Source organism: Eublepharis macularius, chromosome 2 (assembly GCF_028583425.1).
Source record: "Eublepharis macularius isolate TG4126 chromosome 2, MPM_Emac_v1.0, whole genome shotgun sequence".
NCBI lineage: Eukaryota > Metazoa > Chordata > Lepidosauria > Squamata > Eublepharidae > Eublepharis > Eublepharis macularius.
The window spans coordinates 198,553,748-198,570,750 of NC_072791.1; the positions used below are offsets into that span (position 1 = coordinate 198,553,748).

The following is a 17,003-nucleotide window of genomic DNA, read 5'->3' on the forward strand; positions in this document are numbered from 1 at the left end:
ATGAATAGAATTTTGCATTCTTTGGCAGTCCTTAGAACATTGCCTGTGTTCTTCTCCAATATGTTTCTGGTTTCAAAAAAACCATAAACACCATTTCAAGTGACCTTAAACTTACCCAGTGTCATCCTGACACTGCACCTCTCAGAACCAGTCTGTTGATAAATTATTTTGATATCAACGTGTCCCATCCTGAAGATTGGGAACAAGTAAGAAAAATAAAGATGAGCCAAACATAATAAAACCCTGGATCTCTGAGTTCTAAAAGCCAACTCAAATAGGTGGAGTTCACAGTGCTTCCAAAAGATGCTCCGACTTGGACTGATGGAAATTCCCATATAAACATGCATATCAGGAAAACCCCAGAGATGGGGCCTTTTCTGATATCTTGATTTGGAATTTCCCCCCCTCCATACATGCGTGTACACACATGCACGCAAACACACACACTGATTCACTAGGTATCAAGCTCAATTTATTTAGAGATTTCTATGGTGCCTCTCCAGATACCTACTTGAAGCAGCTCACAGTCACAACTAAAGCAGTGCAATAGAACAAAACAAGCCATTAAAAACAGGGCATAAAAACAGCATGCAAAATTAAGCAGCCTGAAATGATATTTATAAAACTGTCCTCAGACTAGAAGTGAACCATACAACAGAACCTTTTTGTTAAAAGTCTGAATAAAAATAAATGTTTTGGCCTGGTGCCTAGTGGAAATTAAGGTAGGCAGTAGGTTAGCCTGGAGGAGAAGGGCATTCCAAAGATAAGGTGCCAGTACTGAAAAGGCCATGTTTGTGGTCACCACCTAACTCATCTCTGTACAGGTAAGGGCACAGAGAGCGGTTTGAAAAAAGGATCATAATTGGTGGGCTGGAGAATACAGAAGGAAGCAATCCTTCAAGTTGCTCAGCCCCAAACTGTTTAGAGCCAATAAGTTAAAAACTAGCACTATTGAGTCTCTCTATAGGAGACATCCCACAGGGAAGGTGAAATTGACAGAGCCTTCTGGGAAGCCAAGATGAAATTAACAAACTCTCTGAGGAGGGATCTCCCTCAGCTGTTTTAAATTACCCTCCTGTAGAGAGGTGAAATTGACAGAAATCTGTCCTTTTAAACTATACTTTCCAGCTAACATCGCGTCTCTACACTTGAGCATCCTTATGTAAGATGTCTCGTGTAGAGAGAGACTGAGGTTTAAGTGCCAAGTAAAAACATTCTTATTTTCCCTGGTATTTTGATTAAGGTTTTCCCTCCTATTGAGTTTTTATGCAGATTTTCCTGTTACTGTTTTCATTCCAGCCCATGGTGTAATCTTCCCCATCCCCTCCCCAAGCCCCTCTGACCTATTTATTGTCTGTGGGTTTTATGTGGTTCTCATTGTTTTATAGTTTTAACTGGTTGTCTGGAACTGCCATGGCAGCATTGCTGATGAGGGCAGGCAGAAGTGTAAATGTTTTAAAGAAAAAGGTTCCATAGTTGGAGGGTAACCAACCACTGAGAATTCCTCTCTTTGTGCACTTATCACCTGAAGCATCCATGGAAATGATATTGTTGAGAGCAGCATTCACAGTTGATTGCAGAGATTGCAGTGGGACACATCAGAAGAGATAGTCTCATATGATATTTTAACCCTAATCTAAAAAGCTAGAAATTGATGGGTTTCTGCTCTGTAAAGTTCAATCTATTGCTTTCCATAGTGTTAAATTCTAGGAAAGTAGCTATAGAAGTTAGTCGGTTGCAGCAAAATATCAAAGAAGTCCAGTGGTACTTTAAAAGCTAATCCATGTATTGTGGCATTAAGAATCATAATGCCAGTCCCTGGCAGTTAGATCCCCAAGTCCCTCACAGCAAGCACTTGGGTGCATTGGTTGAAGTAACTTTTATTATAGATCCATACAGTTCAAAGTGTTCACACAAAGGTAGCAATTGGCAGAAGTGACTATTCAAAAAAGGGCACTACTAATTATAGGGAAACTTCCCACCCTTTGGGTCCATTGACTGGCGCGGAAACCCCAAAGAGTTACACGGGAACTGATTAGTTTAGGCTAGACAAAGTACAGAATGGAATCATCCCAGTCTCTGAGAAAAGATACATTGCTCGCTGCCCGCAGCTTGCATCCAAGGACACTTGCTCCAGAAGTAAATACTTTCAACAGATAACAGTCAACCCCCACTGGCCCAGTACATTACATGTTAGCAGTTAACACACTCTCAGATGATTTATACAGTATACAGAATACAACCTTAGCAAACAGTTATGATCAGCACAAAATGCAAAACACATTATTGGCAGGTATGCAGGCATACATGACACATGGACTAGAGCCCACATTAGATATATGAACAGACAGGGAAGATGGTATGTGTGTTGTCTATCTGTTTTCTCACACACAATAGCCACTGTTTAGGCACATGTTCTACTCAACTTACATTAACTGCAACAAATATAACAACTGAGAATTTACAGGTGAGTTGTTTTTGCAAGAAGAGTTTTTACAAATGAACAAACTCGTACAAAAGATATAGATCCAGAGGAGTTAGCCATGTTAGTCTGTAGTTGCAAAATAGTAAAGAGTCCAGTAGCACTTTTAAGACTAACCAACTTTATTGTAGCAAAAGCTTTCGAGAACCACAGCTCTCTTTGCATCTGACAAAGAGAGCTGTGGTTCTCGAAAGCTTATGCTACAATAAAGTTAGTTAATCTCTTTACTGTTATGCAAAAAACGTGAGTTCATCAGCTGAGACAAGAGTTATTCATTTTTTTTTAAAAAAAATTTATTGGTGAGTACATAGTTATTACATACACTCCCCATCATACCTAATTTATTTCAACCCCCACCCTTTCCCTCCCCCCTCCTTGTATACTTCCAACAGCTTTCCAACCCTTAACCTATCTTATTACTTAACTTATTTTCCATTACATTCTTCTAAATCATATATGTATTATATCTCTTACTCTAAGCATATTCAAATTCTCTTATATATACTCTATCAAATCCACTAATATATCCATTCTCTACATCACTGTTTAAACTGTATATTTTTGATAAAGTCTCTTAATAGTAATACTAGCTTAGGTTAATTAATAGCTAAATTTTCCCATTAATGGTAAAGTTACTTCTCTCTTCTATTTAAGAAATCACAAATTAATAGTTCTCAAACTGCCACAGTCCTCCTTTCACATCCCATTTTTTTTCTAAATATTGTTTCAATTTCCCCCAATCTGCAATATATTCTCCTGGATCAAGGTCTTTGAGTTTTCTTGTCATTTTATCCACCTCAGCCATGTACAACAATTTGTAAATCCAATCTTCTGTAGTTGTTATTTCTTGTACTTTCCATTTCTGCGCATATAAAAGTCTTGCTGCTGTAGTCATGTAAAATAACAATGTTCTGTACTGTATTGGAACATCTTCCATTCCCAAGTTCAGTAGCAGCAATTCTGGGTTCTTATTTATTTGGGTTTGCAAAACCTCATTAATTACTTCAATTATATCTCCCCAGTATTGCTTAGCTACCTCACAAGTTCACCACATATGGTATAATGATCCTTCATGCTTTTTACATTTCCAGCATCTGTCTGACATATTAGTATTTCCTCGCGCAATTTTCTTTGGTGTTAGATACCACCTGTACATCATTTTATATACATTCTCTTTAATATTTGTACAAGTCGAAATCTTCAGTGTATTTTTCCACAAATGCTCCCAAGCTTCCATTGTTATTTCTTTATGAAAATTTATTGCCCATTTCACCATCTGGACTAACTGTTTCATCTTCCGTGTGCCATTTTAGAAGTATTTTATAAATTTTCAAGATTTCTTTTTTACCTTCTTGTAAAATCACTTCTTCTAATTCCGACTTTTCTAATCTTATTCCTCCTTTTGAGCAGTCCAAATTGTAAAGATCTCTGATTTGCCTATATTGAAACCATCCATAATGAGGAGATAACTCTTCTTGTGTTTTTATTTTTAACCTTTTATGTTCCATTATTGTTATCTCTTTATAGGTTAAACGTTGTTCATTATAAACAGCTCTCGGATCTAGTACTTTGTATGGTACCACCCATGAGGGAATACCATCTTCCATACAGTCCTTGTATTTCTTCCAGATTGGAAAAGGCTTCTTCTAATATAATGATGCAAAAACATAGAGTCCGCTTTTACTTTGTCGTACCACAGATATGCATGCCATCCAAACAGTTTTTTATGTCCCTCCAAAGCCAGAAATTTATGGTCTTTTAGCATTATCGAATCTTTTAACCATACCAAACATATTGCTTCGTAGTATAATCTTATATTTGGCAGTTGCAGTCCACCTCTTTCTTTTGAATCTTGTAATACTTTCATTTTCACACGGGGTTTCTTGCCTGCCCACACAAAGTCTGAGATTTTCCTTTGCCATTTATCAAATTGTTTGAAGTCTCGGATAATTGGGATTGTTTGAAACAAAAACATCACACGTGGTAACACATTCATCTTGATTGCTGCTATTCTTCCCAACCATGACAAGTTTAATTTATTCCATTTTATCAAATCTCTTTCTATTTGTAACCACAGTTTCTCATAATTATTTTTAAATAAATCTATATTTTTCGCAGTCAGCTCAATGCCTAGATACTTCACTTTATTGGTTACCTCACAATCCGTTATCTTCATTAGTTCTTGCTGTTTTTGCTTTGCTTTGTTATTCTTACACAATATCTTCGACTTCTTTTTATTCACATAAAATCCAGCCAAGTCTCCAAATTCCTTTATTTTATCTATTATTTTTGGCATGTTGTCTATTGGATCTTCTACTATTACCATTACATCATCCGCAAATGCTCTGACTTTGTAGGAAAATTCCTTTATTTTTATGCCTCGAATTGTATTGTCCTCTCGTATTTGAATCAACAATATTTCCAAAATCAGAATAAACAACAATGGAGACAAAGGGCAGCCCTGTCTTGTACCTTTGCTTATTTTCAGTTTTTTGGTCAAATCATCATTCACTACAATCGCTGCACACTGGTCTTTATAAATTTCTTTCACTGCTTGTATGAACTTTTCTCCCATTTGCAGCTTTTCCATAGTGGCAAACATAAAGTCCCAATTCAGATTGTCAAATGCTTTTTCCGCATCTTCGAAGAAGAAACCAACTTCCCTATCACAATGCTTGTCATAGTATTCAATAGCGTTTATTACTGTCCTTAGGTTATCCTTAATTTGTCTATTAGGTAAAAATCCAGCCTGTTCTTCTGCAATAAATTCCAACAGCCATCCCTTTAACCTCTCCGCCAAAATTTTTGCAAATATCTTGTAATCATTATTCAACAACGAAATTGGCTGATAATTTTTAACATTAGTCAGATCTTGTCCGTCTTTCGGAATGAACGATATGTTGGCTTCGTTCCATGAGTCAGAATCCTTTGGCCTTGCAAGATTTCATTCATTACCTCTCTTAAAAAAGGTGCCAATTCATTAGCCATCATTTTATAGAACTTTTCCGTTATTCCATCCGGGCCTGGTGCTTTCCCCAATTTAGTTGATTGTATAGCTTCTTTTATTTCTTCCTCTGTCACTTCTCTGTTTAACTTTTCTTTCCATTCCTCTGACATCATTGGAAGCTTCGTTTTCTCCAAATATTCCGCTATTGAATCTCTGTTCACCTCCTTTTTTTGGTACAATTTTGCATAGAATTTAAAAAAAGCTTTACTAATAGCTGGTTGATCCAACAGTATTTTATCCTCTTCTCGGATTTTAATTATAGTTTTCTTCTCTTTTTTCTTTTTTAATTGCCAAGCTAGATATTTCCCAGGTTTGTTTGCACCCTCAAATAGTTTTTGATTCATTTTTTTCAAATTCCACTCCAATTCTTTATTATTCATTGCCGTCAGTTGTTCTTGCAGAATTTTTATATCCTGGTATATTTTCTTCTTCCCTGGTCTTTTCTTAAGTTGTATCTCTTTGGCTTTAATTTTTTCCATAATTTCATGTCTCTTTTCTTCCTTTCTCCTCTCTTGCATTTAAGTCCATTAATATTCCTCTTGTCACAGCTGACAAGAGTTATTCATGATGGTTTCACAAGCCCGTAGACGGAGATGACTCCCTACTCCCAGCAAGGAAAACTAGAAACTGTCATTCTCTGTGGGGTGCAGTTAGGGTTGCCAGGCTGGCGGGAGGGCTGGGGGCAGGGACTCGGGGGGGGGGTGCATGCTGACATCACTTTGTCACTTCCAGGCACAACCTAGAAATGACAAAGTAGCTTGAGGAACCACTGGAAATTCTTTCCAGTGATTCCTAGAGCTACCCCTTGTCACTACCAGGTTGTTCCGTTGCGACATTGGCAATGTTGCTGTTATTTAAAATTCTCCTCTCACTGCTCCAAGCAGTGGTGGGCAACAAAGCCTCCCACCTGACAAGCCTTGACCCAGGATGCTATCTCAGATCTTCAGTTTATGAAGTTACTTCCAATATTGTTAATTGGTTAAGAGCCAGTGTTGTCTAGTGCTAAGAATGTTGGACTAGGACCTGGAAGGTCCAAGTTAGAATCCATTCCCGACTCTACTATGAAAACTAATTGGGTGGCCTTGGGTCAATTGCCCAGCCTCAGTTACCTCACAGGATTGTTGTTGTGAGGATAAAATGGAGGAGGGGAGAACAATGTTGTAAACTGCTTTGGATCCCCAATGGGGAGAAAAGCACGGTATAAATATCTAAAATAAATGAGAAACAATTTGAGGAATTAATGTGTAGAGCTTGTTTTGTCTTAGATGTCCTATATAGCTGAAAGAGGCTTTTTTCCCTATGAAAATTCAAAATGTTTTTGATGGGACTTGCTTCACTTTCACCAATTCACACATTATTTTGTGAGGCAGTAACAAAATCTTATGGGCACATACATTGCATATGCTGAGACATATGTATAAATAGACCCCAGGTTAGAAAAATCGGATCTTTACCCACTAAAATATAAGACATTTCAAGTACGTGAGAACTTAAAAGAAAATAAATAATTGCACACAAATATGACCATATTTGTCCCCGACCCCAAGGAGATCCGCCTTGCCTCGACCAGGGCCCGGGCCTTTTCGGCCCTGGCCCCAACCTGGTGGAAATCTCTGTCTGAGACAACTCGGGCCCAGCAGGATTTATTATCATTCTGCCGGGTCTGTAAGACGGAGATGCTCCACCAAGCTTTTGGTGGTTGAGGCAGGCGAGCCTCCTTTTCGGCCTCCTACTGGGGGGGGAGGAGTCCCCCGCCTGGTTTTTGGTTATCTGTTGTTGTCCCCGGCCACCATGGACTCAAGGATTATGTGGGATTGTGCAACGCACTGCCTGTTTTTGAACTTTTACTACCAGTTTTAATTGTTTTAGTTTTGCACTGTCTATTTATTGCACATTGTATTGTATTTTAAACCTGGTTGTGATCCACTCTGAGCCTGCACCAGTGGGGAGAGTCAAACAAACAAACAAATAAATAAATGAAATAATGTTGGTTTTTAATAAAATAATAATGATCCGGCTTCTCAACTGTAATGTGCCATGATAATAACTGGAACCTGCCTGTTCAAAAGTAGTATATCTGTGGAGGAAATACAACAGTGGACAGAAAACACTCCCCCCCCCCCGCCGCCAAACTCAGCATTCTAGACGTGACGGACTCTGGTCTGATCCAGCAAGGCGCTTCTGTCCTTAGAGCTCTCATTTATTAAAGTAACCTACTAAATCCCCCCTTCTTCTAATCAATTGTTCCTCTGCTCCAAGAGATACCTTTTAATACATATTTTAAAGGCAGTAATAAAATATTCTTTTTGCTGTTAGGGCTGGCTCAACAGACATGAAATATATAGGGTGACTCTTTCAGTGAACCAACGATAGGGGCTAAAGTCTGGGAGTTTCTCTGATTATAACTCTAGCTTAGTCACCACCCTGTTCAAAGAAATACACAGTACAGTCCTATGCCTTTCTAAGTCCATCAAACTTTGTTTAGGATTGCGCCGAACATACATGGGCTGGGGTAAGTATATAAAATAGAAAATGAACTCAATTTTTAAAAAAACAACAACAACTAAGTTTGATTCCAAACATAACACACCAGTATTCCCAAAGTGCCTAGTTAGAATGGACCAAGTCGGTGAAGAATTCCAGGAAATTGATAAGACGGGATATTCTTTTGGTTCTAAAATATGCCAAGACGTTGACAGCAGCTGGCATGCCTGAGATCTCAGCCGTGTTTCTCCTCTTTTCAGGTTCGGAGTGTGTTCTGGAACAGAAGCTCAAGGCCCCCCGCCGACGGTGTCAGCAGCCCAAAATGCTGAATAGCCCCGAGGACAACTTGTATTATAACCAGTTAAATGTGAGTTCAAAGTGGCAATAAAGCTGTTCTATTGGCTTTGTTTCCAGTTAATAATTTTGTTATTAATACCTGTTCCAACCCCTCTAGCCTCACCTCCCAGCCCGCAACACCACCACCCCTGCAGCCCCTCCTGACGTTCTTCGGCTCTCTCGTCTTGAACATGTGCTTATGCTCTTTATCTGTTGCTTTCATGTCAGGATGTCTGCCTTCACGGTGAATAATTGATGTGGTTTATCAAAGACGAGCAAGATGCATGCTTCATCAGGCTCGCTGGAACCCTTTGATCAAAAAAATTATGCTGTGACTTCTGATATTATCAGCATCTGCTTGCATTCAACACAAAATCACTTTGAATTAAAAATTAACGACTTGCTGCTTTGCTTTGACTGTGTGTTCTTGGCCCTCTCCACAGGGATCTCTAGAATATCAAGGGAGCAAGAGGAAGCCAAGAAAACTTGGGTAAATATCTAGCTTCTTAGTTCTTAGCAACTGTAAACAGAAGAAGTCCTTTGTGATATTACAGAAAAGGCACACCAAAAAAAAAAAAACCTTTCTAGAGAGACACCTAAAAATAAACAGTAAAGTCTTTTTCTCTGTAGCAACTTGGGACGTTTTTGTACAGAAGCAAATAAGAAACTTGCATTTCATGCTGTCTGTATAAAAAATGAGAACTGTCTCTTGCAAACTGGGGAAAGAAAAAGATTCTAGTCACCAGAATCCAAGCAAAGTTTTGCTTTAGTTCTCTGCTTATTTTGGAAGGGATTTGAGACAAGTGGCAGACAGTGCAATCCTAAGCAGAGTTACACCTGTCAAAGCCCATTGACTTTGATGGACTTGGAGGGGCAAGACTCTGCTTAGGCTTCAACTGTAAACAGCGTTCATCCCTATCAAGGATGAGCACAAGGTCAGTAGGGCAAGTCTTCTTCTGGCCCACAGCAGGGAGCCGTTGAAGACAGAGGGAGGCCAAGCATTTGACCCTAAAACAGAATAAGACAACATACATTCCTTTTTAGTTCTTGGCAAAGGGGATACTTTTTTCCTTGTCCTTCTATGAAGGTAAAATTTGACTGTTCCGTTAGTTCTGAAGTGTGGAATGCTTGTTTATCTTCCTGTGAAGGCCCAGGTCAGCCACTGTGCTCTCTGGCAATAAAATAATGCTAAACTACTGTCAACGTATCTTATTGGCTGCATAGTCCTAAGCAAAGTTATAGCCTTCTAAGTCCATTGATGACAATAGATTTAGAAGGGTGTGACTCTGCATAGGATAGCAGTGTAAATGTAGTGCAGATTTATTACAGATTTTTCCTGAGCCACCCCCAAAGCGACCCAAACAAAATGGTTTCGCAGTGTCTCTGCAATTTTACATAAAGTTATCTCGTTGACTTGTATTAGAATAAATAAAGCCAAAACTACAGAACATCTCTTGAAGATCCATTTAGGACTTCCTTTAATAGTGTGTGTGTTTGTACAGGGGCTGTCAAGGAAAGTGAGAAGCAGAGGTGGTTTGCCATTACCTTCCTCTACTGAGTTTTCTTTGGTGGTCTCCCATCCAAGTACTGACCCTGCTTTGCTTCCGAGATCTTACGGGATTGGGCTATATCATGTCACCTTCCCTCCTTCCTTTAATAGTAATAGTATTGAAAACCCTTTTATTGTTATCTTCTAATAATAATAGTAATTGTACAGGGCCGTTTCCAGACGGCCCCCCGCCTCGCGAAACGTCGCGCGTCGTCGCGCGTCGTTGCGCAGAAAACGCGAAATATCGCGTTTTCTCGCGCGAGTTTTGCGCGACGTCGCGCAAAACTCGCGCGAGAAAACGCGATATTTCGCGTTTTCTGCGCAACGACGCGCGACGACGCGCGACGTTTCGCGAGGCGGGGGGCCGTCTGGAAACGGCCCAGGTTTCATTTTTTTCCTAAGAAACACAAGTCTTGCTCAAGTAGCATTCTGTCCCATTATGCCATTTATGTGGCTGCCTCCTGGGGCCCAATCATACTTATTAATGTTGATACACAAATGTGAATAATAACTACCTAGCTATTGCCAACAGTAGTAGTCATTTATTCCAGTGTTACTTGACTGTAGACACTGGATTAGTATAAATCCTGGAAATGTCTACCACGGATCAGCTATCCATACTGTAAGAGGCACTTAATCATTATGGGAGGTCTTAAGATTCTTTGGGAAGATTCGACCTGTGTGTGGGGGGGGGACTAGATTACAGTTAAAGCTGGATGTGGGAAGAGAAACAGACTGCCCAAGATAAGAATTTGGCAACCATATTATAAATTTTGGAACAGGACAAAGCCTGAGGAAAATGTTAAAACAGAAATCCGGTGATGTTTCTGCATTAATGTACAATTAGATTAACTCACTATGCAGTCTGTTGTGCAACACAGGAAAATAAGTGGAATAGATGGCTATCCTGCCTTGCCATTAAATTTACCTTTCATCGGTCCCTTTTTCATCTCTTTTTCCCCTTGCCTAGTTTATTTTTCTCTGTTTCCTTTTCGTTTTTGGTTATGTTTATTATTATTTTTAAATATGTATTTATTGGCAAATTATATATATTGGAGATATGAATTGTATGCTATGTTGCAGATTTGCTGTGCAATTTGCATATTTTGATAAAGAAACTAAAAATTAAAATAAAAAAAATGTATCCTAGAGCAGCCCTATTTTTATACCTTTACTGATTACAGTAATATCTTTTAAAGTCAAAATAAATGAGTCTGTGATAGGGCCAGACTGGTTTTTGTGCTGCTATTATAAACCTGGGAATACAAAGCTAATGAAAGCTAGCACCCCAGTTCTGTCTGTATATCTGTTAGAGTTGCCAAGCCCAAGTAGGGACTGGAGTTCTCCCAGAATTACAACTGATCTCATGGGGTTGCCTGGTTGTCAGTGGGGGGTGGGGGGGGGGTGGAAAGGACTTAGCAGGTCACGGGTAACATCATCATGTTTCTGGTGGCACGCTGTCAGTCCTGTGCATCCGGAAGTGACATCAGTGTATCACTGGGGATGTGCTGATATTTAACCATAGAGTTTTGCCCAAATTCCAGACCGTCCCTGGCATCCTCTGGTGACATGCTGGTGTCACTTCTGCAAACACAGAAATGACTTCAGCATATTGGGAAGCAGCTGGTGCCCCCTCCCTTTCCCCACCATTTCCCTCCCCCCACCAACCAGCTGAGCAGCAACAAGAAGCTCCCACTGGCAGTGAGGGCTCCCCTGCCCTGACTGGGGGGATAGTAAGCCTGCTGATCTCTAGATTATACAAATTAATTCCATGGAGAAGATGGCAGCTTCAGAGGGCGAGCTCTAGGGCATCACATCTCAATTGTACTCCTTCCACTCCTCAAACTCTGCCCTCCCCTGGCACCAACCCCCAAATCTCCAGAAATTTCCCAAGCCAAATTTGGCAGCTTGTCTGTCTGCCTGTCCGTCTGTCACATCTTTAACCTGCTCTCCCCAGCTCTCAGGCAGGTCTACTGTTACTCTACTACTGATCTGCTGCTCTGAGCCCAGTTAATAAAAACACCCCCACCATGTTGCTGCTAGGCAACCTCAGCAACTGACGTCAGCTGTCATGGGATGGGAGGGGCAGGGCATCTCTGGGTATCTGGTCTGGGCATCTTGCCTCTCAGACCAAATTGCTCCTTCTGTCCTGTTAGTGGAGGATCAGGAGAACAAAAGGCCCCTCTTCAACCCTATGATCCCATCGCTGCAAGTCTAGTAGATATACCCTCCTCATACACCCATTTGCCAGAATCAATTTTTTTTTAAAAAAATGATCTGACTTATTTAAGAAACACTTGCTATGCAAAATGTAATCTTTCAAATGTTCTCTTGACAATGGAATCATTCAACCAGTCTCATTTACCATGTGTGTCAAGAAATCCCAATAGTAGCTGGAGTCGGAACACAGGCCCGGAAACAGAAAGTACCTAATTGAAGAAGTACTTTATACAGCCAGGATTTGTGACAGGAGGGCTGCCTCCACCACCCTTATACTGATCTTCTTAACCCCAGAGAATCCAGTGTGATCATAACAGGTGCTTGCTATACCTTTGCTTATCTGCTAGAATTTGTGCTTCATGGATGGAACATTTTGATTTAAAGCACCGGAGATCTGGAAGTACCCAGGGCCCTTTGGAGAGGGTGGCAGAAGGGCCAAATGGCCTAAGCCTCAAGCTCATGCTAGACACTTGTTAATTTGGGGAGGGGGGCATTTGATAAGTTTCACAATTTGTTTTTATGTTCAACACACATTGTCATTTTCTTTTTTTTAGTATGGCTAGCACCCTCAAATGCTGGCAGTAGCCCAGGCCTGAGGACCTGGAAGTGCCATCAGTCAAAGCCAACCCCTTGAATTCTGTCCAGCGATCGTAGGAACTAAGGTAGTGCAGACCCTGATACACTCCAAAGATCCTTCCTGTGAAGCAGAATTCTTTACCACCAGCAGCCAAGCAGTTGTCAAGCATACAATTGTTTTTGTTTCACTATCCAGGCAAAGGCACTTCTTGTACCCTTGTAACATAAACTTCAAAACATGTGGATCACCTTCAGAGCGGCTTGTGTTTTCTTTTTCCCCCCTAGGCAAATAAAAGTCCTTGATTGGGAGGATGAGTACTACAAATCATTGTCAGCTGCTGATTCTGTCTCAGAAGAAGACAACACACCCCAAGCTCTTCCTTCCTCCAGAGGAGTGTCCTTTCAGAGCTGAGCTTTTACCACTTAACTCTTCTGGCGCAATGCTGGTAAGAATCCAAGCACATGTTTCTAGTTTCTGGTGTGTGTGTAACACGTGCATAAATATATAAAGTAGTGGCATGTATCCTACCAATCCGCTCAACAAAGTTTGAAACCTTCATCCACCTTAAGGAGTCTTCCTCCAACAGGAGAGCCATTTAAATGGAGGGTAGGATTCACGCCATTCCAGTTCTATTGAAACGTCACTCTTCAGTTTTGCGATCTCTGATTTAGAAAATCATTTTCTTGCTTTCCAAATGTAAAATAAACATTTCATAAGGTGCAGGAAGTCATCAAAGATTGCTCAGTGGAAAGGTAGAATACATTACAATATAATTTTAGAGAAACCACGCTGTGATACCCTTGCCAAAAATAGCGACGCATTCAACATAGACTCATGTCTGCCCTAGGAAAGAAGGCAACCAAGCTAAATCTGTGTTTATATTTTGCAGCCTCTTCTTCGAAAATATGGCTTCTTTCTACAACAGAATGCTATCCTAACCATTATGACATACTAGCACAGCTTCTGGTGGGTTTCCTATTTATGAGAACACCTTTGTAAGAAAAGCATGGCACAGTGTAGTTTAGTTTATAACACTTGGAAGAATTAGCACAGTTGGAAAAAAATGGTAGAGTAACCATTTAAAATGCTGAATTGTGATTTTAACCTTATCTTGCAAAAAGAATATTTTGCAATAGACCATGTGACTTTTATTTCCCCCAAGGAAACGAAACATCAAAGGGCCGAGTGTCAAAATAGTTAGCAGCACATTACTAAAATCACTTGACTTAGCATTTTATAATGTTCTTGTGACTGAAGTTGGAAACAAGAAGACCAAGGCTGGTACTTGATATAACCTCAAGAAACCAAGTTATATGCTCTGTGGTTTATATTATTCTTAAAAAAAAAAGTTCTCTTTTCATTCAGGTAGATCAGCTTATGAAAATGTTTTGATTTTTGAAAGGGGATCTGGGTGGAACCAGGAAATTATAGGCCAATCAACCTGTTCCTGGTAAATTGGGTAAATGGTTAAAGCTATAGATTGAGAGCTGGTATGGCATAGTGGTTAGAGTGTAGGACTGGGACCTGAAGGCAACTGGGTTCAAATCTCCACTCTGATATGGAAGCTTTCCCTGATGTGGATGACCCAGGTGGGCCTGATATCATCAGAACTGGGAAGTTAAGCAGAGTTAGCCTGGTTAGTACTCGGATGGGAGACCATCAAGGAAGAATATGCAGAGACAGGCAATAGCAAACCACCTCTGTTAATCTCTTGCCTTGACCCAGCAGGGGTCACTGTACGTTGACTACAACATGACAGCACTTGCCCACCACCGCATGGATGTTTGCTGGGTGATCCTGGGCCCGTCACAAACCCTCAGGCCAACCTACCTCACAAGATTGTTGTTGTGGGGATGAGGAGATGAAGGAGGGAAGGATGACATGATAAATTGCTTTGAGCTCCAATTAGAGAGAAATGTGGGATAGAGATTTTTTAAAGCAGAAATAATATAACTATACATCCTATAAAAAATACTCTACTGAGTCACAGGCCATTTTGTCAGACAATTATGTAATGGGAAGTCTTACTGAAAGATCTTATGGGGGAAGGCTGGCGGGCAGTCAAAGCTTGGCGTGATTCATCATGAGTCTTTCAAGTGTAAATCTCAAGGTAAGGAGAAAAGGGCGGAGTAGCTATCGAGAGGTGTGCGACCTGTCACAAATCAACAGGAATTAGCAGTTACACACACTGGATGGCGAGGGAAGTCAGAGGTTCAAACAGATAAGATTTTGCTACAACTGAGTAACACAGCTACCCTTTGCAAAACTAGGATAACTTAAAGAAAAAAATTAGATTTTTCAAGGGAATATAAACTGATAATATAATTCAATGCATTATTGGTTTAGTACAAACATATATTAACCTTTAATGAATAGCATCCTTACATCTTTATATAAGAATGCTATTTCAGTGTTTTACTTCACGTGCATTTTTTTGTTGTACTCTTTACAACAGCTTTGTAAGGAAGACCAGTTTTATGATCTCCATATTTCACGAGAGAATCAAGAACTCTAGGACCGAATCACGTAGCCTGTATTAACTTATTCATTTATTTGCTCAACTTACATACCATTTTATGTAATCAATGCAGTTTACAATTTTAACCATTGCCAAAACTGTCCAAACCCTATTAAATTGGGGAGCTGATATGACACTTCATACAGTTAATGAAAGTAGATTGCCTTTCCCCAATCCAAAGTCACAGCGACATTATCATTCTAAATATAACAGTTCCTATATACAAAATACTCAAGTGCATAAGTGCATTAGGCAGCTGTGGTTTCATGTGACGTATTCAGGGAGTATTTCAGACCCCAACCACTGAGCATGGCTGAAGAGGGAGGTGCTGTTAGCAAAGAGTATCAGGAGCCGGTGATGAAAAAGCCAGGGAAGTGGCCAGCATTCAGCATAATCACTCGCGCCCATATCAGGTCCTGCTATCCATTTAGTAGCTACACACCTGGATAGTGCCGTAGCCATGGCCTCAATGTCTCTGTCACCACCCCCTGATACCCTCCAGAAAGAGCATCTTATCCCTCTCCACCTTAAATAGTGAGAACTTGGATCCTCCTTGCAACCTTCTGGGTGAACCATTGCTAAAATGAAGCCTTACTTCTTTGCTTAGGAAACCCCATTTTGGTTTAAAAATGACTGCAGAGTGCTGTTCATTCTGGCTCATTTATGGCTTTTGTACCACTCCATAATGTGCAGATAAAATCAATTCATATTCCCTTGAAAATATAGTCTTTATAGTTTTTATGGGTTTTATTTCCCTCACCAATTGCAGCATATAATATCAGGTGACTGGATCGCATCATCATTCTGACCAATCTGATCTGGTCTACTCAGACCAAATAGAGCAAATACATAGAAAATGTATTTGGTTGAAAAGCAAATGATGCAGCTAAAGCTAAAGGCTGAGTCTGCTCCGTGCTTGGAGGCCAGGCCTCCTCGGTATGGCATCTCATATATGCTGTCTTGGGTCTCAATGGTATCTTTGGCGCCGTAGTTAAGTAGGGTTACCCAGTGTCCAGTTTTCACCAGGACAGTCCGGTATTTTCTTGGACTGTCTGGGGGAAATAGAATCAAAATACCAGACACCTGACCACACTATGGGCTCCCCTCTGTTCAAGCCCACCCTTATCTGGCCTCCAGCTTCCCAGGCACCTGGCTCTCTGGAGTGCCTTCCCAGAACCCGCCCGACTTCCAGAGCAGGGAGAACCAAGACGGGGCTAAATTGCTGGCAGACTGGACAAGCAAGCAAGTGCCATATTGGGGTTCCAAGAAGCCCCCCGCCTCTCCCAGCATGCCTTGGGTGCAACGCTGTGGCTCCAGCTCCACATGCCATTCCTCAGCTGCTTGTGGTGGCTACTGCACTGTAGGCAAGGTTTCACCTTGCTGCAGCGCAACTATGGCAAGGCTGGGGGAGGTGGGCAGAGAAGAAGCCAAGGAGTCCTCATTGTGCTGCTCCGCTGACATGGAGCCACCTGTGCACTGGGGGAGTAAACAGCCAGCCTGCCCGCTCCCTGCCACCTTTCCCCGCAAATGAGCCAGGGAGGCTGCTGCTGTGGCAGTAATCCTCCAGGGCTAGGTAGGCAGTTGCATGCCGGGAGGGGAAACGCAACAGAGAGTGCCACAGGAAGCAGAGCCCCCGCAAAAGCCGCCCAGGTATCTGGGGGCGGTGGATGATGTAAGTGACATCATCACGCCAGCCCAGGAGTGCATTCGCACAAAGACACCTACGCCAGTGAGTCTGGCATTTTTTAAAGATGCCTATACTTAAGGTACATAGTCTGGACAATCATTCAGTCCTCCTGATTCAGCAAACAGGGCTCCAAACACATACCG

The 17,003-nt window shown here is 41.0% G+C and overlaps 1 protein-coding gene across 1 annotated transcript in view; it reads left to right on the plus strand.

The window, feature by feature from the left end:
• The window catches only part of MYO3B (myosin IIIB), a 307,149-nt gene that overhangs the window by 274,000 nt on the left and 16,146 nt on the right, over positions 1–17,003 (plus strand). Inside the window, 3 exon segments of the mRNA XM_054972682.1 lie at positions 8,234–8,340; positions 8,753–8,799; positions 12,940–13,100. Coding sequence (XP_054828657.1) covers positions 8,234–8,340; positions 8,753–8,799; positions 12,940–13,066 — 281 coding nt within the window. The 3' untranslated portion in view covers positions 13,067–13,100.